Source organism: Anarrhichthys ocellatus, unplaced genomic scaffold (genome assembly GCF_004355925.1).
Source record: "Anarrhichthys ocellatus isolate YVR2014 unplaced genomic scaffold, GSC_Weel_1.0 scaffold27, whole genome shotgun sequence".
Taxonomy (NCBI): domain Eukaryota; kingdom Metazoa; phylum Chordata; class Actinopteri; order Perciformes; family Anarhichadidae; genus Anarrhichthys; species Anarrhichthys ocellatus.
This window is the reverse complement of record NW_022280057.1, coordinates 2,452,468-2,479,550: the sequence shown is the minus strand read 5'-3', so window position 1 is coordinate 2,479,550 and position 27,083 is coordinate 2,452,468. Positions and strand designations below refer to the sequence as shown.

Sequence of the window (27,083 nt, the reverse complement as noted above, 5' to 3'; positions counted from 1 at the left end):
CACACACACACACACACACACACACACACACACACACACACACACACGAGAAGTCCAGTCAACAAATCAGAGTCAAATTGAATAACTGTGTCCTGTGTGCAAGATAGAAAACTTGAATCATGAGACGCCAGCAGTTTCATCCCATTATTCCATTCCATTAAACTCAAAGAAACAAACGCTGACAAAAAGCCTCTTTTTTCACAGACTTTCAGAGTGAGGGGGCATGTGAGGCTAGACCTGAAGAGGTGCAATCCCCTTGATGGCGCGGTGGGGGGAAAGCATTTCAAGGAGGCAGCCCACACATGCACACACACACGCCACAATAAGTGGCAGAAGAAGCTTTCCTCGGTTCACAGGTCATGATAAATCTTGTGTTTGGTCACTGGGCTGTCAGAGGCTTCTTATCTTTTCTGTTCATTTCACAACCTTTACCTCTGCAGCAGCTGGGCCTCTCAGCTAACACCTTCAGCCTTATAACACACACACACACACACACACACACACACTATAACCAGGACCTTCCCTTGTGCTTCGTCAGAAGGCTCTTATCACATCGTTTTTTTAAACTGGTCAATCCAATTCCTCCCTGCTGGAGGGCTCAACCTCCAACCTTTATAGCAGCAGTCAGCCATCCATCTAAGGCGAGACACACACACACACACACACACACACACACACACAGCATTCAATTGGTAATAAAGTCATCAAAACACAAGTCCTTAACCATTTACTGGGATATTTTGTGGAAACACTAGTTGTACCTTGTGAATTTTTTGTTTTTATATCACCAATAGGTAATTCAAAATTGTATTTATACGCATTTAACATTGTTTCATGTTTATTCAAGCTGCGACGATTCGTCAATAGTCGATTTGAATCTCTGATGCCAGCGTCTCCAATGTGGGGATTTTCTGCTTTTCTCTGTTTTATATTATGTATTTATATCATTCAGTCTTTTTTTGCACCATTTGTATTATATTATATATATTTATATAATTATATATAGACTTTTTATTTATCACGTTATTGTTGATCATTGTTGCTTTTCATATATATTCATATAATACTTATAGATACTATTTTTTACTACTACTGTACATAGCAGTGTTGTCTATTTTGTTCCTTTATTTGTTCAGCTTTGTTGTCTCTTTAGCTGTTAAGTCAGTTTCAATGTTTTTTTACATTTTTTACAAAAAATAAAACAGTCAAATTCCTTGCACGTGCATGCACACTTGGCCAATAAAGGTGATTCAAAGCTGAATATCTTTGGGTTTTGGACTGTTGAACGGGCAAAACAAGACATCTGAAGAGATCACCTCGAATTCTGGGAAACTGGGATGGAAACTTTCAGATGTTTTATAGACTAATGATTAATCGATTCATAATGAAAATAATCAAAAGAAGAATCAATAAAGAAAATCATTGGTAACAGCCCTAATATTTACTTTATATGTAAAATGTCTTGAGGATTTCACACGTTGAAAATGTACTTCGACTGTAGATAGCCATCTCTGTTTGGTAGAGGATCATAGTTAAGAAACACAAATTGTTTTTTTCATTGCTGTTTTTCTGGGTGGGATCATTAAAGGGTTAACCAACTCACTGTTTACCTTTGAGCGCTTCTCTCTCGAGCTCAGGTGGTTTGTCTAAAACAAATTGAGCCTGAAATGAACAAGGAAGAAAGAAATTGTGTTGCAGTGTCAACATTTGAGTGAACGACTCCCAAGGTACAGGGAGGGAAAGACTTGCAGTGGACTCATCTCCTTTCTTTATCTTCATCCTTCCTTCTTTTCACTCCTCCTCCTCCTCCTCCGTACACATTCATTCTTCTCTCCACCTTTCTAGATTGTTCTACAGACCACCTCACCCCAGATTGGCCAAATGCATTTTTTTTCCCAATTCCACATGAATCATTACCATCTCGTTCCCTGCTGTCTCCCGTTATCTCTCCGCTTCCTTCCCTTCCTTTTCTTCCTCAGACAGCTCTGGTTAGTGTAGGTGAGTCTATGAATCAGCCCTTCTCTCCCACTCTGTCCTGCTCTCACCGTCTCTTTCTCTTCGCTGGTAATCAGAGGTCATGTGACCTCACTTGAGCTCAAATATTCACTTAAAACGCCTTTATATTCTTTGTACAAAGTCGATTCACCTCACTGCTGTGTTTGTGAATAAAACATGGAAAGGAGGCAGCAGAGGCTCCACACGACACAATGATCTTTAAGAGACAGAAAGGCAGTATGATTGTTCGTTTGCTTTGGAAAGCTGACTCTTCAAGATGTGAAATGGAGTTGCACAATGACAACCATCAACCACATCACTGACAAACACCAAGAGGATTCCCTGGAGCTGAGAGATGGCTCTGAGAGAGGTTTGTTTCAGGAGAGAAGAGGTAAGCGAGTGACAGACAGCGCTGTCTGCGACCTCAAATCTCTCTTCTCCTCCTTCAACTTTTTCTCAGATAGCTACCAGGGTTTCACATAAAGACAAACTCATACATCATCGTACCCGGAGGAATGCATTTATAATCTTGCTTAATATTTAAAAAATATTATATTATACATGTTCAAAATCTATCCTGCAAGTCACATTAAAAGCAAATCACAATAGGGAAATGATGTCCACAAAAATGATATCATGCAAATGTCTCTATCATCTCTGTCTGGTAGGCACACATCAGCATCACGCAGGCATGTATCAGCCCAAAGTGCTAGGTGGGTCTGTCTCCAGCTTTAAACTTCAAAAACATGACTCAAGCTTTAAACATGCATTATTTATGGACTTGATCGGATATGGCGTTGCTCAGTCAGGCGCATGTGCTTCGTGTTTTCAAAAGACGCTGAAAAACCAGCAGAGATTTCACTAACATGCCACAAAGTGACACAGACAATATTCATCTTGCTGCGATGGCTACGACCCTCACCTCCATGTACTCTTGACTGTTTCCTACAAAAATCATAGCTCAACTCTTTTAAAAATTGCTCAATTATGTGAACAGTGCGGACAGAATATCTGCATATTCATCTCTCGAGCCAAGGCAACCTGGAAGGACATTTTTCTGGACAATATGTGAATTTTAAATCAAAGGAGCTGAAGATGATAAAAGATAGCACACAGAGCTTTGCTGGATTTCAGAGCAAACGAGAAAAGACAGTTCAACTGTGCAGATAAAGCATCAGAGGATCAAAGCCACTGTGCCGCCACACCATGTCTACACATTGATATTAATCTGAAGGAATCGAGACTGTAGCTGAGATTTCCCTGAGAAGCAATAAGATAGCTAGGATTTACTCTCATTACTGGAGCTCTGCAGACAGACGCAGCTCTCTCACAATGTGCAGTGCCTACCTTAAAAGCACAGCCTTCCAGTCGTAGACTTACGTTGTTGAACCTGTCACTACGGGTAATTGAGTGTTGACAATATTTACCTTGTCTGTCGATTGGCTTGGTGGAGAATCAAGAGATACGCTGCATGCAGAGATATATAAGAAACAAACAGGGAGAGAGTGGGAGGGAGGGAGGGGAGGACAGACACAGGCATGGGGAGAGATGGGTGACCTAATAAGCAAAAACTCCTGTCTTGGTCAAAGACTTCTCTGTGCTTGTACATTCCCGCTCACACCTACATGGCCCCCCCACTCCTCAAGACCGAGGGGAAGAAAAGGCCATCTGCCTGATGTCCTTCGACCCACACACACTCTCTGACCAGTGCACAGAAAAACCTGCACTAATGGTTCCGCTTGCAGTGCTAGAGTACGTTACCACATACGATTGATAATAGCAGATGACGTTTTTAATGTCACTTTTCTTTGTTTGGATTTTTAGCCACGCTAGCAGCATGGCAGTAGGGATAGCAATGAGTCTGTCGCTATACCAGGTTGATCCAGATGGAAATATCCCAAAACTATTGGACGGAGTTGAATTTTTTACAGGCAATCATGGTGCCCAGAGGATGACTCCCATGGACTTTAGTGATTCCCCGACTTTTCCTCTATCGCCACCACGAAGTTTTGTGACTTTGAGTGAAATTCCTCAAAAACTACTGGATGGATTGGCATGAATTTGGTAAGGGAACACTTGTGGGGTTCTTGAGCCCCAAGTTGGGAACCACTGATCTAGATTACAGCTATTAGAAACAGGAGCAGGCAAGAAGTTTACCAGAGTTCATGACTACAGCTGTGAAACATGTCCTTCCATTCATTTACTCATCTTCTTAGGGACTTTCCTTAGGAAAAATAATTAAATAAACAACATATAAATATAGATGGAGTGGCGATGTACTGAAATGGAACTAATTTCAAACTGTAATTGAGAACACATCCTTCTGTCAGCGAGCTTAAGCCAACAACAATTTGGAAATGCTTTTACACCCACAATTATAAACACTTAACAGAAGTGATAAAGCCCATTATCCTCTGTCCAAAAGAACTGGCGAGCGCTGATACGGACGCACAAAACTTAGCGGCTGGGCTTCACTGAATTTGGTGAGCACTGATTTAACTTCAACAATTAAATCCCAGCCAACAATGACTCCGTATCAGTGTCCAGGAGGCCTGCTGGTAAATATAGTCAGGCAACTGTACTCGTGCATAGGTGTGTGTGTGTGTCTCTGTGTGTTTATTTGTGTCCTGGCTCTTGGCTGTGTGCCTGATGAGGGTTAGTGGAGGTTGGACCACTGCCTCCCTGCTGCTCTGTCTTGCTGTCCCACAGCCCCTCAACAGCCACCAGTTAGAAGGGAAAGGGGAAAACACACACACACACACCCACACCCTCCAGCTCTCAGTCCCTTCTCTGCTGCTGATGCAGGATGAGCGAGCTGAGCTTCCCCTCACAGCTGCATCCGTCACACACTGCTGGAGGGACTGGGGAGGATCCAATGACACAGCACACACATACATACATACTCACGTAGGAACTCTTCAATACCGTCTATTAAATAGTAGGCATGCAAACAGACACACACTTACTGTAAGAAAAACTACATCAGCTATACCTTCCACACCCCTGCTGGGTGCAGGCAGGTGTCAAACTGTTACTTTTGCCCCTTGAAACATTGCCGCACTCTTCCCGCGCTCGACTCCATTTGTCTGCAGACATGTGGCATGGTGATTTTCAATTGGAAGCACCCAACAGAACAGCAGGGGAAGGGAAAGAGTTTCACTTCCCCTCTTTCTGCCGCCGACTGCACATTGTCGTGCATGCAGTGTTTTGCCCTTCAACTGCCTATTTCGTGACCTTTCCTACTTTTATCATCCTTTCAATGACAAAGGAATTTCCCCCAGGAGCAAACATGGCATCGACACATTTATTTATACTTACACAGTGCCATTTTTGGGGGGGGGTTTGAAGCGAGAGCTCGGCGGTGAAATAAGAGCTCAGCTGAGTAATTAACGTCATTACTGCTGGAGGTGGAATTGGGAAAGTCTTATTTGAACACTTTATAGGATGCTCATTGTCTTGATTGTAGCATCAGGTTCGGGTTGTTATGCTTATGTTTTTATTCAACTGCACAGTGAGTAAAGTGCTTCCAGAGCAACTGACAATCAAAGGAAAATATTATTCTGTGATAGATTTATTTTTGTGTGTATGTAGTGCAGTAATCGACTTTATAGGCCCATACACTGGGAGAGTCGCTGGTCACCAAGGTAATCATCCCCACTGTTAGCTCCTGAAATCTCCCCTTTTATTTCCCTCAAATAACATAAAGGTTGTCAAAGCCATCAAATTTCATTTTGTAATAGCTTGTTCCACCTCTTCAATAAAGCTATATGAAGTTTACACTGAATGAAATATTGAAACCTCTGTTTCAGGCTGTATGTTTTTATGGCTGCACCATTTCATCAAATGTCTTAGATATCTTGTGCATCATTATGCACATCAATACCTTTTAGACAAAAGAACTAGATTTTCAGCGCTTATGACCATCACCCGTCACACAGCGCAGCACAACTGTCATTGCTAGTTTCAGACCAATGAAGGTGTCTTTGTCTTTTTTTTGCCGCATTACTATCTTGACACAGCAGAAAGGAATTGCGCCATAGACCAGGTTTAAAGTCGCCGCAGTATTTTCCTGATATTTAAAGGGAACATTATTCTGACAGCAAGATGGGCCTCACAACACGCAAACTCTGCTGGTTACAAACACAAGGACGCGCAGCAAACCTTTCCTCCTCAGTTAGATATGTCATTGGTGCATTTGCTCATATGCAGTCAAATGGAGTTGTCTCTCTACAATACGGCAGGGACACATTAATTCAGCACCCCCCTGTCAATGAACAGCGACAAATAGTAAACAGAGCACCTTCTTAATCAGTAAACAGAATATGAATCTCACCGATAAAATACAATTCTAGGGCTGTACCGAATAGTTGACAAAAAGTTGACATTCAAATTCTAAAACAACATTTAAATGCCGCGCAGCTTTTTTCATTCATTCTGTCTCATTAAAGGTTTTCTGTATCTACAGGGTACAGAAAAAACTAGTTCATCTTAAGCTACACTTTTGTAATGGTGTCTTCACAGTTCTTGGTAATAAATCTTCTAGGACCTGCAGCACTCACGAACGCGAAGAAAGTTCAGCACATTGCACAAGTCCTTGAATCACTGCATCATAAAAACCCTGAAAGAACATATTATGGTATGTTAAATATATTTGATACATTTCTATGCCCCTGTAAAGCGCTTTGAAGTGCCTCGTGTTTGAATGGTGCTCTACTCTAGAGATAAAATGGCTTTTCCTCCACCATCCACCGAGGTAAATATCTGCGGTTGCACTTGCTGCTGCCCCGATGTTCACCAGCTTGTTTACTAACTTTGGGTGGCATTCGGCGCTGAGCAGGCAGTCTACGGTGGGTTTATAGGAGGTTGGTTTTCTTGTGCAGAAAACAGCTGCCTGCTGCAGCTGGAAACGATCATGTTAGGTGAAGTGAGAGTGAATAAAAAAAACAGAGTAGCTGTGGCCACACGACCAACACCATGAGCTAAAATAGGTTAAAAGTCTCCTTTATACTGAAGGGGAAGCGCAGAGTTGGGTGATAATCTTCTTTGGGTTTGTCATTAGTAGAAACACCTTTTAAGAAGTAATTTGGTTCATTAATAAAATAAAATATTGATTAATTTAGATTTTCATATTCACCAGAACTTTTGACTTTTTATTAAAGAACCAAATATTTTCTGATGCAATTGTTTATCCTGTTTACTGATCATTTAACGAGCGTTTCATGTTCATCCAAGCCTTTGAAATGCTTCAAATACCAATAACCAAACATTTGAACAAAATGAATATGACTTTTACTTCAAAAACCCAGGACACGCTGAATAACTCCTCCAGCATTGAAGAAAACAAGGCTTTTAGCCCTCAATAGTAAGCACAAATGACTTGATAAGATGGACTTGTTTTGCAGTGTGCCCTGAGTGGTCTCTGCTTCCATAGCAAGGAATAGGTCACAGCAAAATGTCCACTTTACTAAGCTGTTTTGTTGATGCCACTGGTACAGACAGTATCCTAATGAGCTTATTGTGAACACTCCCCATTCTCATTTCATGCAGTCAACTTGGCCTCTCCCGCTGTCTTTTGCAAGAAAATTGAATCTACAGCTGTGTGACCTTAATGAGAGATGAAAAATCTCTTATGCAATCTCACACACAGCTTATTTAATCATAATGTATTTCAATCTGCGTGTGTGGGCACGGTGCATGCGAATATCCACCTTGAGATTCACGTGTCATCTGTTTATTATAATTATGTTAATGACTAATGGAAGGAGCTTCACATGGTTCAAATGTAGGTAACGGATTGAAGTCTTTGATCTATTTAAAGGCATCGGATGACAGTTGAGGTATTTCATCCTGTATCAAACAAACGAAAAATAGCTCCTTTGCTTTAAATTGAATCCTGAAAAACGACAAGCAGATAGGAATCAAAGTTACAAATTAAAAACAGAAGACCACAAGGCTTGAAATTACTGGTGAAGGAATTTGAAAATGAACTCTTCTGATTTTAGGCTCATTACTGAAGCAAAACCAAAAATAAATGGTGATTAACTTAACAGATTGGAATACTTTTCTCGGATGAATGATTTCAAGCACACCTTCAAAAAAATCGAGAGAGAGACGACTGAAAAATACACGGGCAGAAAACGCAGAGGAACACCTGTCAGACTGAGCAGCCAGATGTACAAATCCAATTCTGCTGTGGGTTTTAAAGATGATACAACTGCTGATATCCAGTCCATTATAACTCAAAATGAAGTGCACTAAATGTCCGTATTGTAATCCCTGTAAAAGAAAGTGATATAAGTAATGCAACGTTGTGTTTAAGATGCATGCAATCCTTCAGTCTGCAGTGGTGTAATGTATACAGAATGTGACAAGGCAACTGGCAAGCAGAGCTGGAGTAACACACCACTGAAGAGGGTTTAAAACATATCACTTCATATCTTAAACAGATTGTGTAGTCTTTTATAATGACAGTGGAAACCTCTCAGTGATCACGTCTGTCTCAGTCAAATTGATCACTATAAGTGGATGATTATTATTAAAATAAAATAAAAACACCTTTGCTATTAACTCAATTTGAATGACTATTTCAAAATACAGTACATTTGTTTCAAACGCGGCTTCAACCACAGGTGCTTTCTCCGTTTCCTGTTAATTCTGTCCCAAGATTTGTTATCCATATAAGCGATTGATCACTGTAACGTGATCACTATGAGCAGTTTTAGCTGTATATCAAAAGACATTTTAGGAATTAGCCAAGTGGTAAAAGCGGTTATCTCAAAGAGACCATACTCATAAAAGCAACAGCTACATTGTTTGTGCAAAAAAAAAAAAAAAAAGGTCAATAAATGAAGACAGACCCTCGGGTTTCCAATACGCATTTACTGAGAAGTGCATCTGCTGAGTTTAGACTTAATTAAAGAAAATGAACACAAAGAAATGCACATGCCGCCTTACAATTACTGTGTAAGCAGCGCTGATTAGAAGCCAACCTTGTCATTGCCTCCTAACAGGCAGTGCTGTGTGGAGAGGGAACGCCTGGTTGAGAAAGGAGGTAATTTAGCAACCGCAATTGAAATCCCTACTAATTAAGATGAGCTCTCTTCCACTGCAACGACTACGAGATGAAATATTCAGCTGGGAGAGAATGCATTTTCCTAGTCAGCTGAAGTTTAACACAAAAAAGTGTTCCTGTTTTCTGGTTCATCACTCATTCCACATGCTGCCACAATGGCTTGCTCATCATGCTGTATATATTATAACTGACTTTACTGTACTTGTTTGGACATATTTATTGTAATATTATAAAGTAGGTCAGAAAACCTTGCAAGTTTATTGTGACTAAACACCAGATGCTAAAAATCAGGCCATCCATTAGGTCAGCCACCCTTCCATGGAAAATGTCACAGTAATTTGGTTTAGCGATGTCACAGCAGCCAACAACATAAAAAATAATGCAAATGAAGAGCCAGGGTTTTGTTATAGCCTTGTGTAGCATTTAGGATTAATAGTGCATGTATGAAACATCTGGCAGTCTCTTTAACTGAGGCAGCTAAACTCAGCGTTTTCTAATCTAAAGTTTTAATGATTAAAATAACAGAGCACATAAAAAGCACAAAATAAACATAATACTAACTACATCCTTTAATTTGAATTCCACAGGTTAGGTACTGCTGACCCTGGCAGACCCGACTACCCACCACTTTGGTTCCAAGTAATGTGGTTGGACGACTCATTTCACCACAACAGCTTTGTGTATTTAGTATTTGTCCTTTCCCGGTTTGATTAGCCCCCATTGTAACTCTTCACATTTTCACTTTCTGAAAAGTCTCAGATGCAGAACACAAACAAACTAAAGTATCAGCTAACATGAGAATATAATATCACAAGTGTCTTCACAATGAAAAATACCTCTTCAATTATAATGAAACACATCTCTTCGATAATTAACAAATGCCTCTTCAATAATAAGGATAAGTGTAAAAAGGGTGTTTCAATGAAAATAAAACCATAAACAAAATAACAAAATAAAGCCTGCAGGCATTAGCTTACCTCTTGCACGAACAGTGCTAAGGTCTTCCCTGATGCAGGTAACCATAGAGGAAAGGTGTCCTTTAATATTCACTCCATGGTTTCAGAATCCACAACATCAACCTCAATCAGAAAAGTTAAGAAGCAAAGAAGTCTCAAAAGGGCCTAAATACCAGAGTTTCTGGCTGAATCTGCTAAAATGAGGTTTGCATTACGTCAAGGAATAATCAGAATGTCCTGAGGTTACAATTGCCCATCTCTCGTAAGTCTTAAAGAAAGGGCGTCGTCACACCCTGATTGCCCTTTGCGATGTTTGACAGCAACTGTTGCTGCCAATCCACTGTAACTTTGACTCTACAGCATTAGCGTAAAAGGCTAAACCAGAATCTGACTGTACAGAGGGTGAGTATCAACAGGAAACTGGGGCTCTACTGGAGCATCTACCCATCCTTCTTCATTATCATCATCCTCTTCCCCAGCCAGTACATGCACCTCCTGCTCAACTGCAGGCATATCCGAGCTGACATTTACGAAAGGCTTGGATTCCAATTCAGCGAGCGAAGGTTCAAATGCGGTCATTTTTTTCCAAAGACATGATGGGAGGTCACTGGTGATGGTTGTGATTATAACATAAAATATCATCCAAGACATACAGGTCAAAAATATACACTCAATAAATATAGTTACGTAACAGACATCAAAAGATAAGACGCAACTCTATTATAAAGATAGATATTTCAAGTTTTTGTCAGTCAAAAGTTTTACATCAACACTCACAGTAACGTCACAACCACACAGAGATGTGTCGTTGGTGTGGAAGGTCGCAATTTGCTACAACTGCAAGTCCAAAACAAGCAGAGGAGGAACAACCTTAGAAACATTTGGAATAACTAACTTAATTAGACAGTTATTTATACTATGATTCAATCATTCAATCAATTGACAAAAGAGCTGCGACACAATTTACACAAAAAAGTTGGTAAAGTCTTCTCTTCCTAATCAATGGGGTAATCTGTAGAATATTCAATTGCTAAAAGCATCGACAGCTGAAGCCCTAAATGAAATCAATGAAAACTGTTGAATATTTATGCAAATTATTCAGTATTCTTTCCTGACAATTAAAAGTAAGATTAAATGTATTTAACATAATAATTGTTTTGTTACTTGAATTATTTCAAGGCCACCAGTACGCAAGAGACAAATTCTCTGAAACTACCAAAAGCTCTTGCTTTGGTTTTAATACCCTCCCTATTTTTGAGCTCTCTAGGTTGGCAAGTAAACACGTAACCTCTGAGGGAGGAATCATGAAAGTGACGCCTTTGCAACATATAAGTTAGCATTAGAGATTAGTTTTTACATTTACCTTTTTATTAAGTAAATATTGACAGGCATCATTATGTACGCTCACTGAATAGGCTACCCTTCCTGTTTCTAAGATGAGTTTCAGACTAGCTGTCTGAGGATAATGTGTTGCTATTGCAGTGTTGACTTATTAAACTATTACCTTTTATGTTACTCTTTCACTGTTGGACTCTTCAACTATTTTGTTGTTGCAATATTGTTTTCACAGTTTCACAACTGCTTCCAGTAAAATAAATCCTCGATCTTTGACCTTTATTGGAATTGTGCGTAACTTGCTGCAACTTGCTGCACCTACACACTGAAAGATTTACAGAGAGACAGATACACAGTAAATGTGTGACATGTTACAAAACATCTAATTTCAAGTCAGAACTGTGAACTGCTAAAAGATATTCCTCCATATTCCACTGAGAGAGCTTTCGATATCAATGGAGAATAAGGTATAATTACTGAATATTCACAGTAACTGCATGCAGTGTCGGTATGTGCTAATGATGAGCATTCATGGTAATGAAGGCGGCAGAAAGCCCAAATCAACAGGGAAAGAGCTTTAATGGATTCAACACTCCTCAGAGGCTCATTTGAAAGCACACACCTCATTATAACAGCAAGAAAAGGCTTTTGACAGGGTGTGGTGTGACATTTGGCTCTCTGCTTAACTGTCCACACTCTCTGGCCTGTCAACCTTGTCACTTCCTATTTGCTGAGGGAGCCATACAGATTCCAATAGACGAAATCAGGTTGACAGCCTGCTGTCCATTAAAAAGGTGACAATGAATTCCACAGGATATTTGCAGCCCACAGCGTGAGCTGCAGCATAAATCAGAGTTGCACTGAGAGAGAACAGCACTTAGCAGCAGCAGCGCCAAAAAGAGCAGGAGACGTAAAACACACAGGAGACGTTCAGATTTAACAAACATTGCAATAGAAAATGTAACAATGATGCTTTGCCTGTGTCACAAAACCCTGGGACACAAACTCTGTGGTTGAATAACTATGTAATTGGGACAACCGCAAATCAAGTGTGAAAGCAGCTGTTTGCTAAAACAGGGTCATGTCTGTTTTCTTCTCACTGAACACAAATAAATTAATTAAAAAAATATGTTTCAAGAATCATTTACATGCAGCAAAACAGGACAGACTACATGGGAAAACACTGGGATGAAATTGGGACAGCGAATCATCACCAGTTGAAGAACAGAGAGCTTATTAACTTAAAATGAGAAAATGAACGTTGTAATTTCTTAAAAACCTAACCCCAATAGAAAGTCAGGCTCGAGTAAAATCAATTCTTAAGCACTGTATGCTGCTGATTAGTTGTAGACTGCAGGTAGGGGAAAAGAAAAGGAGAGAATAATTTGTTTCCATTAGATGAATCTAGGGTGGATTTTAATGCACTAATGAAGAGCTAATGATAGAGAGTTTAAAATATTCAGGTAGCACTCATCCGCTATGAAACTCTGAGACCTGCATTAACATACTCTCACTGTCTTCTTGTTACCCTTCTTTATGCCCTCAATTTAAAGTCTATTCATATTTGATTAGTTCGGGGATACGAACCAAAGGGGAGTAAATCCTCTTTTAGATGCACACAACATTTGCAGTATATCATTACACGTGGTTGCAAAGCTGGTTGGAAGAGAAAAGGCTGAGCAGGCCTTTGCAAACACATTCCCAAACAAACTGTCCTTTCAGTGGCGGACAGTAGGCAGAGAGCTGGGTGGAAAGAACTGACCTGACATTTAAGGCTACTGAATATACTGTCGCATAAAACTGTGAATGAATCATTTCTCCTCAGTTTGGAACAAGATGGTACATTCCAGCAAGCCTTGTGATAATGGCCACCGATGATAAAGCGGTGAAGGCTGTTAAATGATAAACAACGGTCGGCACTACCAGTTTCAGCTACGGCCTGGAGAGAATACATTTTCAAACAGGACTAAAAAATATTCTGTAATGGAACATTTCCCAAATCCTAAATGTGATAAGAGAGTCGCATGCTATTAAATTGGAGTAAATTGAGTTGCTTTTTTTTTTTTTCACCACACACTGATGGATGTTCGATCTCACTAATGGAGGAAATAGATTATATCTCAATCCATTCCGTCCAATTAGTACAAACAAATAGCGCTGCTGAGTAAAAATATGTTGAGCAATGAAACATGATGATAATGTGGAAGAAAAAGTACTCAGATAATTTGCCGACAGTAAGTTAAAAAAGCAATGTGACAATATAAAAAAGTTAAAAGAACTTATAATGCAGAATCGTTAATTTATATTGTCATACAGGCCTATGAATTTTTGATATTATGCTATTATTACTAATGAACTACTTTGTCGTTAAAATTTTAACCACTTTATTGTTTGGTAAACTGATCGGTTTTGTATGTAAAATCTTAATCTGCATACTAACAAGTAACTGTATTTAGTCAAATAAACTTCTTATATACAGTCTTTGCTCATGACGCAGAAAAACTGTGTGCATAGACCCAAGTTGAAACAGGAAGTCTATCTGTAAACTGCGACAAATGTTAAAAAAATGTTTGTGTAACATTTTTTAACATTTGTGCTTATTTACAGCATGTTGTAAGTTAGTTTGGCTAACCTGTTTAAAACTGACCGCTTGTGGAGTACAATATTACTATTATTATTACCGATAGGAATAAAAACTAGAGGGTCTAGACATGCACATATGCTAGCTACGATGTGTGGTTGTACTTAGGCACAGTGGTACTTTAAATGCTAATGTCGACTTGCTAACATGCTCACAATAACAATGCTATCATGATGACGTTTAGCAGATATGTTTACCCAGCTTACTATATAAAGGCCAATTCATACTACGCACATTGTATTTTCTCACACGTTTTTTTGTTCAGGCAAAAACAATAAACACAAGAGCTATTCTTGCTTCGCAATTTTCTTTCCTAATGCGCCTGGTCTTGTTCTTCATTTTTATGGCGGTTGGCGAACAACTTTATGGTGCATTACCGTCACCAACTGGAGTGGAGTGTGGATTGGGAAACGCACATATGTGGAACAGCAGAGCAACGTGCCTGCAGCGGACCTCTGATAGCAGAAAGTATGCCCGAGCCCGATTATGGTATCATGCTAGCATTTTCTAATTAGCACTAAACACAAAGCACAGCTTAGGCTGATGTGAATGTCATTCATTTGCAGGTGTTTGGTCATAAACCAAAGATTTATTTTTTTTTAAATATCATAAAACAAGAGCAGCACTGGATAAAAAGTCAGGTTACAATTTATCCTAAGGGAAACATGATTGCCTGCTCCAAATAGAGCGGCAATCATCAGATAGTTGCTGAGACGTTTCACTCTAAAATGTCAGCCTGCTGGCAGTGCTACATCAAAAGTCAGGGGATCAAAAAAAAGTCAGTTGGATTTATCCTCTGGGTACCGTGAATGCATTTAAAACATTTCATTGTAATCCACCCAATAGTTGTTGAGATACGTATGTCTTTGTGAGAGCCATGCAGCTAGTGTGGCTAAAAACTATTTACTTTGTAACATTAAACTAGTTTTAATACACAATTTTGTTGCGTAAAATGGAGCAAATTGCACACAAAACATGATAATATCTTATTTGATTATGATTGGATATCAAACAAGAGTCAGTGCTGCCAATGAATAGAGCCAGACAATCATTAGTGAGCTCATTGTATCTTGGGACGGCCCAGGTGGCACAAAGCAGCACTGCCAGCTTTCACAGACACCTCCCACCTATAAAGCCCCTTTGGTGACATTTGATCTGCAGCCTGACAGTCACCTGCAAAAATGTCTGTATACATTTGCTGCTCTTCTCTGAGCAGCACACTTTGCCCTCTTAGTGCCAACTCATCGTGAAATCAGAACACACACAGAGAGCATTGGGGTTGACACTGACAAGATCTCATGAAATAATTATGGTCCGATTCCCAGCCAAAGCTAGACAAAGAACTCTCACAGGACATGGCATCCATCCAGGTAGTTTCTCATTCATGTACTCCAACTTATTATGTGATATTCAACAAAAGCAAACAGATTCTATTAGGAGAACTTCTCTGGAGTTTGGTCAAGGTTTTCCATATGAACATGCAGGTTCTGTTTGATTTCTGGTGTCAAAGGTTGTAGCCACTAATGCTTGCTGCAGTTCCTGGCGTTGCTACTAATGAAAGCATTGCTGAGGGAGGACAAATAAATGGTTGAGTACTTTGATTAGTGGTTCACAGAGTGCAATAACCACAGGCACTGCTTCCTATAAAGATCTTTCATTTATGACTACATCACTGTGTTTCTACAGTTAGTTTCTCCACTAACACCCAAAGGAGACATCCTATAACCAATAAATAAATAGATGTTTTTCACTTGTCAGATTATGTGGCTAAAACCTGCATTTTTTGCTACCTTTTCATCTTAATTCAAGACACATAAATATTTGAAGCGCCACACATACTGCACCCACAGATGATGGAAGAAATACTTAAAGATCACTGTGTCTTTTTTGTGCTCCAGTGAGGATGGAGTCCCGATGGAAAGCAAGTCCTTAATCAAGAGTCTAACCAGACTCATAAACCATCCTGAAAGGTGTCCCCGAGGCACCTTGCTGGGTAAACAATGCCATCACTCTGTCATGATCCTGAATTAAGATTTTACCACATGCATGTAATTAACATTTGTATTCAGTCCCACGACGATATTTCCTCTTGATTAAATAAATATTGAGCGACACCTCCATGAGAAATGCCATCTTCTTTTTTTATTGTTTATGTTTATCCAGCCAAGAGCAGAAACTGGATTAAATAGAGGGGATTTTCAAAAGCAGAAAACAGGACAGGGAAGGTATTTGTAGAGCACAAAAATAGCAAACCCCTATGAAAGCAAGTCCACCCCCACCCTCAGCGAGAGAGAGAGAGAGAGAGAGAGAGAGAGAGAGAGACCCTGCTTCAGTTGTGAGCACTATTCACAGTGGCACATACAGCTTTTATGGGCCGGCCATCAGTGAGCAGTAAGTGAAGAGAGAGCTGGCACATGGTGACATGTCTGATTTATTTTTTTGGTTTTTGCCTCTGAGAGGCAGGTGAAATAGTAAGAAAGTGATGTATTGTGACTACTAACTTTGAGACTTCAATTAATCAAGCTTAGCCATTCAATTCATTTTACATCATGCCTGTTACAGAAAATGAATTACCTTAACGTTCTTTTTGCAAAATTAATTATGAAAGAAAAGCTATTTAAATACACGGATAGAGGAGATTGTTAGCAGAAGAATGCAGCGAAGGGAATGGGGAGTTTGTCAGCATGAGATGATGGGATCATAACTTTGAAGCTACGACAGCTTCATGCCTGAAGCCAGCTGACGTGTGTACTCTCTCTCTCAAGAAAACATGGGAGCAAGGGAGTGAGAAGGGACTGTGGGAGAGAGAGGCTTTGAATCTCAGTGCTGCCATGCAGCTTCATGTTTGGTACCCCATCAAAGAGTACAGAAAAACATGCTCCGTTTTTCCATTAATCTGCACCACTTACTTTTTTCTTCTCCCTCGTTACCCCCCGCTCTTTTACTCAATCCCCAGGATGGCGGGAGATGTTGAGGGCGACGATGGCATTTTCTCGTGTCTCTCGTTTTCTTTTTATTCCCATTAGCCTTGAGTTGTCACAATATACCTGAAACCAGCGTTACACAGAAAAAAAAGACTAGCAGAGAGACGAGTGACAAGGAAAAGTGGGGTGATGAGGGGCGCAGGGACCGTCGATGAGAACGTGGGGAGGGAAAACAACAAGGAACTAGTCGATGAGAGACAGGGATCTGAGCGGGAAAGAGCTTAGCTGTAATCCCCATCGGAGGAGAGACGACCTCTGAAAGAAACAAGTCAACATTTCCAGGAAAACTACTCACTTAGACAAAAACCTCTCACAGTATGGGACACGACAGCAGCATATGTTTCAGGGTGAACTGACTGCCTGTGTTAAACCTCACACTGTTTTCCTGAGAGCCATCAGTCACATTATTGAAAACATATTGTCGTCATGGCGATGCCATCTCTCCACCATCTCGGCCGTATTTCCCGCATGTGTTGTTTAGTTTTTCCACACCCAGTCACACTCTGCCTGCCCCCGCCACTTACCCTCAGTGAGTTGTCCTCGACTGTGGATCCCCTGACTGACTGACTGGCTGGCTTTGCTATCATCTACCTGCTGCTCCACAGCTGCTATTTTGACTTGTCATAGCAGGGAAAAGGGATGGCTCTGTTCCATTTCAGTGCCAAGCCAACCTTTGTCAGTGAGAAGCATGCACACACCTGGGATTTTCCAACTGTGACAAATCTAAATGTTGGCTACCCTAAAGTAGGATATAAATAACATTGACCGGAGCGATTAGACTCTAAACTGTCGATAGGCCATTGTGACATATTAAAGTAGAAGTTGTAAATTATGACATTAATGATGGGAAAATTCCATTTAGCGGCTTCAGTTTTCAGGGACCTGCTATTGTGCATGCTGGCTTACTGTCACGGCTTACTGAGACACACTTGAATACAATAGAGCCGTCTGTTATTAGTAATACCTGACAAGTCAAAATGTCTGCTGTGAAAAAGGCATAATGTTAGAATAAAGACACTTCTTTATTTTCAGACGCAAGATTCTATTTGCCAAACTTGCAAATTTGCAGACGTCTGAGCTTGCACGGAAATAGTAAGCACAGTTTTTGAATATATTGATCACAAGGGCTTCAGCTGAAGCAAACGAGAGGCAGAACGCATACTTGTAGTAGCTGATCCAAGTGTGACGAACGTGTTTAATTAAGGGGTCAGTCATCTGAAGTGTTTAACGTATGGTTGAACAGGGGCTGAAACTCCTTCGCCTACACCTCTCCTACTTCAGCTTTAGGGGGATGACGTTTGACAACTTTTGCATCTTCCCAAAACTTTTAAATTCTTTCCACAGCTATTTCTGTCACGTTTTAGCCATGTGCAACAACATGAACCCTTTTGCCTTGTGTTGTGATGTGGTGTGACTTTACACAAACCAGTTTGGCTTCCAGCATACTCCACCTCGGCCTTTCGTCTCTTAGTTTCCTGCGGTCTTTATGCCACATTGCCTATATGTTGCCTTGCGGTCCAGCCCGAATGCCTGTACTGCTCACTGACTTCTATGTCTGTAGTTGTGGTTTTGTCTTTGCCCTCAACATTTGTTTACCTGCACAGACCAACATTTGAGTAAAGTCTGTTTTTATTTAATATGCCTTGTCCCGGGAGTCTGCTTTTGGGTCTCAGTTCATTAAATGCATCAACTCAATCCAATGCGTCTGAGCATGCCTCTAAACCGAGGCTACATAAAAATTTCAGATGCTAAAGGAAAGCAAAACAGTTTCACTCTCACAGCAGCGCTTGAGAGGCCATTCAGTAGCAGACTGCAGGCTAAATACATCTCTGTCCCCTGGTAGGTTTGTGTGTTTGTGTGTTGGCTGGCAGACTGGTTAAGACATTGGCTGTCACTGGGATTTCTACTCACGCTATTCTGCCTGGCATTATTACACCACCCATCACTCAGGCCAAGTGTGTACATTATTCATGCCCCCGTAGGAGTTCATCAGAGGCTGTGACCGCAGGTGCTTTGACAGCGCTCTCAATCACAGGCGCCCACGCCGTCTGCTCATCTGACCCCAGCGTGGCACGGCAAGCTATAGCCCAGTTAAGTTCAGCTGTGGAATCAGGCCCAGAGCTGGGTGTAATTGACCAGCATCCATTCACAAGTAAATCCAAACATAAAGCAATCTGGGAACTACCTTCAATGGAGGGTCTCTGAGAAAGCCTGCGGGTCCGCGACGCCCGCCACACAAATAACGACCCGCGCCACACATTGCAGCTCACGCTTGTCAACTTCAGCACACTCCTGGGTAACGGATAGCCACGGGTTTTTATTAACTTGTTTGTTCAATTTCACAGAGCCTCATAACTCCTGCCACCATCACACATGCGAACACAGAACTTTTCAGAGCAGCGTATGTGAGCCGAGATGTGCGTTTCCACTCTGCCGCTCAGATGTGTCCTGTCATCCTTCACAGCGACAAATAAATTCTAGTAGGCCCATCTTTCTGCTGACAAAGTAAAGAGTGGCCTGCAAGGCTAGTTACCTAATATTACTGCAATTGATATAGATACATGTGATGTTTCACAGCTGTCCTGCTGCCCGAATCCACCGCTCAGTCAGTGAGTGAGTCAAGGTGAGGGTTATTCATGACTCTGAGCCTCTCTGATAATGTGGGTGAGGTCTGCCACCATCAGAGTCATTTCTCGCAGTGTGATACCACTCAAATCCTTGACTTATTACCTCACAGGGCGGCAGACCCAGAGCTGCTTATAGAACTCTAGGCCCTCTGTGATTAATACTTTAAGCCAATCACACCTGCATTTTAAAGTACAAAAAGCAATTTCAGGAAGGTAACACCACATTGTCTTTAGCTTTTCAAACAGATAAGCTCTATAGGGAGAGCTAGCTTTGCAATTTCTCAACCTGAAAATGATCAGTTTTACTTCATAGCAGCCTGGATATTACATGTTACACTGCAACTTAAATAATTAAGTCAGCAACTGATCTATATGTATGCACATATTAACAAATAATGAATGGTAAAAGAATACAGTCAGTTTGAAGGATATGTCTTGTAGAAGCCGTGTGATGTGATACCAAACATTGAGTTGTACCGCTTCCTGGACAAGATAAACTGTAAGTTGCTGATAATATTTTCCCACCCCTGCCCTCGCCTGTCAGTGGGAAATAGAGCATCTCTTTCTTGTATCATCTGGTGAAAAGGGTTCTCATACTTTAGCACATAAATTAATCTGAACAAAGCATATGTTGCAGCACAGAATATGGTTGTAATTTATGTTTGGGGAAGTGGAAAATAATTAATAATATATTATTACAACTTAAAATGTGCAAGCTTGATGACTGAAAATAGAGGAAGCTAACACAGTCATAACACAAAAATGTAATAAAAACGTCAACAGAACTTGTTTCCTGTTTGTTTATGTGCTGAAAGTGGGATTTTATGAGCTGCAAAGCAGAGAGAGAGAGGAAAAACTAATTTCCTCCTCATGTAATTGATAAAGATTAGTGAACAAGTCAATATTTTGCCAATTCATCATCATAATTAAAGCTCTCAGTATTAGTAAATGTTCAAACTGTTTATTACAGTCATCAGTGTCCATGGCTCTGCATGACCTTAGCGTGTTCTCCTCACCTTTCAGTAATAATTATGATAACATTAAAGTCGCAAGCTGCCTTTAGTGTCTCCCTTGCCTTCTGCTGAAGTTATGTTGGCGCAGACTTCAGACCTCATGGAAATAAATAAACGGATAAAGAAAATGAGCAAAATGCAAACAGTAAATGCCTCAAGAATTCAAACCATTAATATGCCCATTAGCCTGCAGCTAGAATCAACAGAGCTGTCATCATCACCTCATGCAGATAACCTTCTCCAGCAAAGGCAACAGAGTAATGAATGTGCTGACTTCTGCAGAGCGCTCGTAGCGTCTGCCTGCAACACTATAAGCAGGGATTAACTTCTCCCTAATGAAGGGCAACTCAGTGCTGTTATTAGGACCAATGGGTACCAATGAAAAGACCCTCTGTCCGTCACCCTCACAATTACTGCACTCCAGGATTAGCACTAAAGGTGCGAAAATGCCTGCAGAATGCAAAGTGCAGGCTGATACTTAGCAGAGTGCATACCAACGCCCATTACCTGACATCTATGTATGTGCCTTTTATAGGTGCACACATAAAAGCACAAACTCACGCATACACAAAAGATCAATGACTTCTCCCCCTGAGCCCCTTGTTGCACAGCTCCACTAATGGCTCATAACACATCAGAGTGGCACATACACACACCGCCAAGCTACTTCTCAGTCACCTCCTGTCTATTTCACGCAGCACAGGCGATAATGGTCTTGCATGCATGAAAGGCAGGGCACACTGTGTGACGCTTCCCCGTCCACTACATTGTGACGGTATCAATGATTTTGGTTTTGCCACATCAGCTAACGTTCACTTGAGCCAGTAGTCGATGAAGACGTCTCTTAAGTAAGAGTACAAATACAACAACATAAAAATACTACTCGATTAAAAGTCCTGCATTCACAACTTTGCTAAAGTACAGAAGTATTATCAGCAAAAGTTCTTCTTCCGTGATACATTATTGTATATAAGACATTATTAGATTTATACTGATGTAGCAATGAGTAAGTACCATTTTATTGTTAGAAGCCGGTTGAGATGTTACTAGTTTTAACTACTTTATATAATTACGTAGATTAGAGTTTTTCCAACCTAGGGCCGGGCCCCTCTAAAGGGTCACAAGATAAACCTGAGGGGTCTTGAGATGATTAATGTGGTTGGAAAGAAGAAGGAAACTATATTCTGCAACACAAACCGATTGCATTTTTTGGACAGTCCTCCAAATTAAACTACAAGATGCATTGTGTGTAACTGAGTATTTTCTGATCTGACAAATAACTCAGTATTATAATGTGACAACGCTATGGCTAAGGTTTTGGTTAGGTTAAGGCACCAAAATGACTTGGTTAGGTCTAAGGAAAGATCATGGTTTCGGTTAGAATTACTACTCCGGTTACAATAAAAACCACGTGGCGAGGGAATGACTGCGGTTAAAGGAAATCAACACTGTTGGCCGGCTTGAAACAGAAAACAAACAGCAGCCTCCTGAGTTAAAATCTGATATTTTGTTGAACCATCTATCTGCCACAACCTCAACCAAGACTGTCTGGCTTTATAATAACGTCACCTGACTAACTATGAAAACTGCTAGAGGGCTCTGTCATTTCATTGTAAACATAAGTCATTTTGGGGCACTTGTTGAGTGCTTTAAAACTTCACTCAAGTAAATGTACTACTGGTGAGGTAGTTTACTTGAAAGCAGCCCTTTTAGAAGACGGATCAACCTGCTTTAAAACACTGATGTTGCTTCTTTCAGTGTTCTGTTCCCACACAATAATGGTCCTTATGCATAAATGATAGTCACATTTCCTCACAGTGGCCCCTTGGTGACATCGCTGTGACATCCAGTGTGCTTATGTATAAAAGATGTCCACATCTATTTAAGTGTTACTCACAAGCCCACATTATGGCTCAATGTTCTGCACTTTTTCAGAAATCTCTCTCCTTCACTGTACAGCACACATTACACATGTTTGTTTACTGCATATTCAAACTGACATTCATTTAACACTTGCATGTGTGCATTATTGCTCTTGTGTAAAATACTAGTTTATAACAGTTTTTTTTTCAAATCAAATCATAGTTGTCACTTCAAGGAAGGCTGAAGTGATAATGTAATTTAGGAGTTAATTGACAGAGCAGCATGTTTTATCCTGGGACATATAAGTCATACATGAGCCACATTCATTTTTAATTTCTTCTACATTCATAGAAATATAAAACAGTTTTTTTGTAGGCAGTGCACTCACATAATGACACAAGAACTGTATTCCCCTACATTCTCTGTCTGCTGAGTTGAAAGTGTGTACTGGGAGCTAATTGGCTTCAATATGGCCTACAACAAGCCTTTAATCTAACTCATGCTCTCCTAATCACGCTGCCCTGTAATACCAATATCAGAAATCAAATTAATGCTGAGAACAGGTCTTGCTGTGGGCAGGAAGGTTAACGTTAAGGGGTTAGGGAATATCTTTAGACTGAGATGAAATGTAATTTGGAGGACGGAGGAGAGGGGAAATGTTCTGAGGGAGCTGGAGCAAGCATCTGTCTGCAACGAAGGAAATGTCAGGTCCTATTAATCTTCTCTGAATGTCTGCCTTCAGACGTGCATTTAATTTTACACGCCTGCTAACGTGCGTGAGTGCACACCAGACTGTGTACACATGCATATACATATTATACATGTACATGCAACATGGACGATGGTGGCCTTGAGGTGCAAAACACAACAGCAATTTTTTTTTTAGGAAACACAAAAAATATACTATTAATTCCTGCATTTTTCGATTTGTGAAATGTTTTCTGTTTTGTTAATGTGTTTCATAAAATATCGCCTTTTTTTTTTTTTTTAATAGGATGCTACATTTCTAAAATGTTGCGTTTTCAATTTGTTGCATTTTTAAAATTGTGTTTCCCGTTTTGTTATTGTGTTTTGGTTTAATGTTGTTGTGTGTTGCACATCATGGCCACTGTAGGAAACGCATACAAAGCATCATCCTCACACACCACTCAACCCCTGTGTACACGCATAAATTCTTATTTCCTCAAATGGGAACATTGAGATGCAGCGAACATAAACGCATCCTTACCTTCCACATATTCCCACACCGGCGCAAAGGCGAACAACCACATACACAAACATCAGAAGAGCAAATGGTAAGGCAGATTCTGTCGAGAAGCTGATCTCTGATCCGTCACCCAGCCCCATTCCCCGAGTATTACCCATCATTCTTAGAGGCGACGGGCAGAGGGAGTGAGGGAGAGATACATGCTAAGTGAAATGGGAAATAAAGTAGTGAAGAGGAGTAGTGGGAGATGTGACAGCAAAAAGGGAGACTAGTGAGAAGAGGGAGAGGACGATAGGGGAGTGCCACATTTGCTCATCCTCAGGCCTCTGGAGTACAACACACATGCATTGCAGCCTCTAGCCCATCATTGGACAACAAGGGAGGAAGGAGAACGAGAAAATGAAAGAGGAAGGCAGCAGATTCAAATGAAAAGATGAGATAAGACGATCAAACTGTGACAAGGGAGTAGAGGAGCAGAATTACAGAGCGAAGGAAGAACAGAAAGGGAGAAAGAAAACGTGATGTGGAACATAATGCTCCCAGAAGCCACTGTGGTGGGTCTTTGACACACTCGGGGACATTCAGGGTGGGCAAGCAGGCTAAGCTGCCTTGAACACAGATTAGCAGAGAGCCACACGAACAGTGAGTGATGTTAACACTGAGCTCTGCAGTGCAGAGTTACTTCTGTGGTCGCATGAGGGTTTTAAAAAACCTAAAAGCACTACTGTGATGTTGACATATTTAGCCAGTTTCAGATGTACCAAGTAATCATGTGCTTTAGCTTTATTAACACACGGATTACGATGCAAAGCAGAAAATGATGACGCAAAGGTTATAATATGTGGGAATCAGCATGGACGGAGGACTGATGGGCTGGGAGCTTTGGAGGGGATAAACCTTAGGGAAACATGTTGATGATTGTGCTTCATGCTATTTTGTTGATTAGCATAGGAGTACAGTGGCGAGGGCGCTGCCACATTAGCTCATTGTCGAACACACTTGGCTGGGGATGTTCTGTGACACAGGGGGTGCAGCAACATGAGGCGAGGCTAATTCAGCAGTTGAGCAGATGACCATGTACATGCCTATGACAGTTGCTACACTGGTTTGTATCATAAAAAGTATGGAATACACTTGCATGCCGTCAATCACCAGCTATAATGCAGCAGCCCACAAATTAGGGAAGAGGAAAAAGCAGAGAGGGAAATCTCTCTCACTGACAAAGTATAGTAAACCCTTCTCAAATGTCTTGGAGCGAGATAACATTTTAACAGGCTGCAACTCCAAAATCAGATCCCTTATGTGCAGCAGATGAGGCGAAACAATGTTCCCTCATGCCACACCAGTTGGATGACTGAGTGAGCACTGTGCAGCGCTAATTTCCCTGCCAGCCCAGGGCATGGAGCTGGATCTACGTCCTCAGAATCGCTGCAACCTCATTGGGTGTCTCATCTTTTTTCTGTCCGGCAGCTACCTTGTATGGCCTTCACGAGGCTCCCTCCTTGTTCCCTCGCCTCCCTCTGTGGTGCTCGTAGGACAGGGCTGAAGCTCAGTAATTTGGAGTTAGAGATAAGGGCAGGCAGAGGATATTACTTGTGGGTAGACAGTGATTGAATCGGATCCAGAGGGTCAAACACACCTAGGCTAAATGAGAACTCGGCGGAAACCCAGGACCCATTTATTTAACTCGGAACAAAGGCAGAGTGTAGGGGGACGTGATGATGAAATGCAGCGTAGCAGAGCTGGAGGGGAGAGAAGGGAGGAAAACAAAAGGACGCCGTTGCTTGCATCTCTTTCCGTGATCATGTAAGCCTGATTTGTGTGTAGGAAGGAGACCTACAGGGATATGATGTCGGTCGGGTCATTTAAGGGCTTTCTGGAAGCAGGAAGCCTGCAGAGGCATAACAGTAGAGGGACAGGAAAGAAAAGAAAAAACTGAAAAGGAAACAAGAGTGAGAAGAGAGGTATTAAATGAGTTACAAGGTGCATTTCCATACACCTGTACATAACAAACCTGAATAGATATCTTTAAAACCGGGTGCTACTTCCACACAATCTTTATCCAAACAAACATTTAAAGCTGCAAAAATTTACTTTTTCGGCCAGCACAACGAGATGAAAACACAACATTGACATATTTGTAAAGTTGAAATGGCGATCGTGGTCACAAACAGTTGCCTATCAGACAACAATAGGTAGACAGAACAACATTAGCATTCATTTGGAGTCATTTGTTAGGTCACCCAATGATTGTAAAGCAATGTTGACTCTCCTTTTGGATCTATTTTGTTATCCACCAGCTCGTGGGAAATATCTGCCTCTTTAGATACTAAATGCTCCACTATGTTCCCCAGCTAGCCGCCAACTTTGTCTGTTTGCTGACCAGGTACTGTATATTGGGTTTATCAGAGCATTTTTGTTGAAAACAGGGTTTATGAGAGCAGTAAGAGTGAACCATACGAGTAAGTCATGGGCGATAAATAAAACAATGAGCAGAAAGACAGTACAGCACAAAACAGAGCTCATCATTAGAACTCCTCTCACATTACACGTAGTCACAGTGCAGCTTGAGGAAGTTCTGTCCTTACATACTGCATGCCTCTCAGCTCATCAGTATGTGTAACCAACTTGTTCAACAGCAATGCTATGCTTTGCAGGCAAGACAACATTTCATACGCAACGCTGATTTATCCTACGCTTTTCTTTGCCTCACCAAGGACGTACTTTGAAATGCAGTTGCTGAGTTTGAGACAGTTCAGTAGACAGCACCTGGAGCCCGAATCAAACTAGTCAATGGGCTTAAAAAAAACGCTCTGATCAGACCTCATGAGATTAATCCTGAGCCCTCTGGCATCTCTGTTTGTGTGTGTGTGTGTGTGTGTGTGTGTGTGTGTGTGTGTGTGTGTGTGTGTGTGTGTGTTTTGAGAGTGTTGCACGCTTGGGTGGACAAAAAGTCTCTTTTACATGAAGAATGCACACATGAGCGACCCCAGAAATAACCAACAAGCATGAAAAACTATCGCAAAAAACAAGACCACATAATCTCAGAAGTCTGTTCAAAATTCAAAGGCAGGAGTAGTCTGTCTGCATGCTTGATAGCTACCCAGCGGTGAAGACGTGATTGACGTGGCTGCAGGATCGGAGCCTCCCTGGAATCGAGCCAACGCTTGTGTGGCTGCCCTGCGCTGGCGGAGGAGGGGTGGGGGAGGCCTGGATGTGGAGTAACAGCAGCAGCAACCTCCTCACACAGGGTGGAACCTGCAACACAAAGAACAGGGTCAGAAAATCCTCCCCAGTGGACTGAAGGAAATTTGATAAGAGGCTGAAAAAGCAACACCATTTAACATCTGTCTTTTAGAGTTCAATCCTGTATTGTTGCTGGGACAAATG

The 27,083-nt window shown here is 41.1% G+C and overlaps 1 protein-coding gene across 4 annotated transcripts in view; it reads right to left on the bottom strand.

Moving 5' to 3' along the window:
- The window catches only part of drp2 (dystrophin related protein 2), a 132,395-nt gene that overhangs the window by 64,845 nt on the left and 40,467 nt on the right, over nucleotides 1-27,083 (bottom strand). For all 4 annotated transcript variants that reach the window (XM_031862567.1, XM_031862570.1, XM_031862572.1 and 1 more), the window contains exon 2: nucleotides 23,715-26,951. In XM_031862567.1, coding sequence (XP_031718427.1) covers nucleotides 23,715-23,757 — 43 coding nt within the window. In that variant the 5' untranslated portion in view covers nucleotides 23,758-26,951. The remainder of the gene's footprint in view (nucleotides 1-23,714; nucleotides 26,952-27,083) is intronic.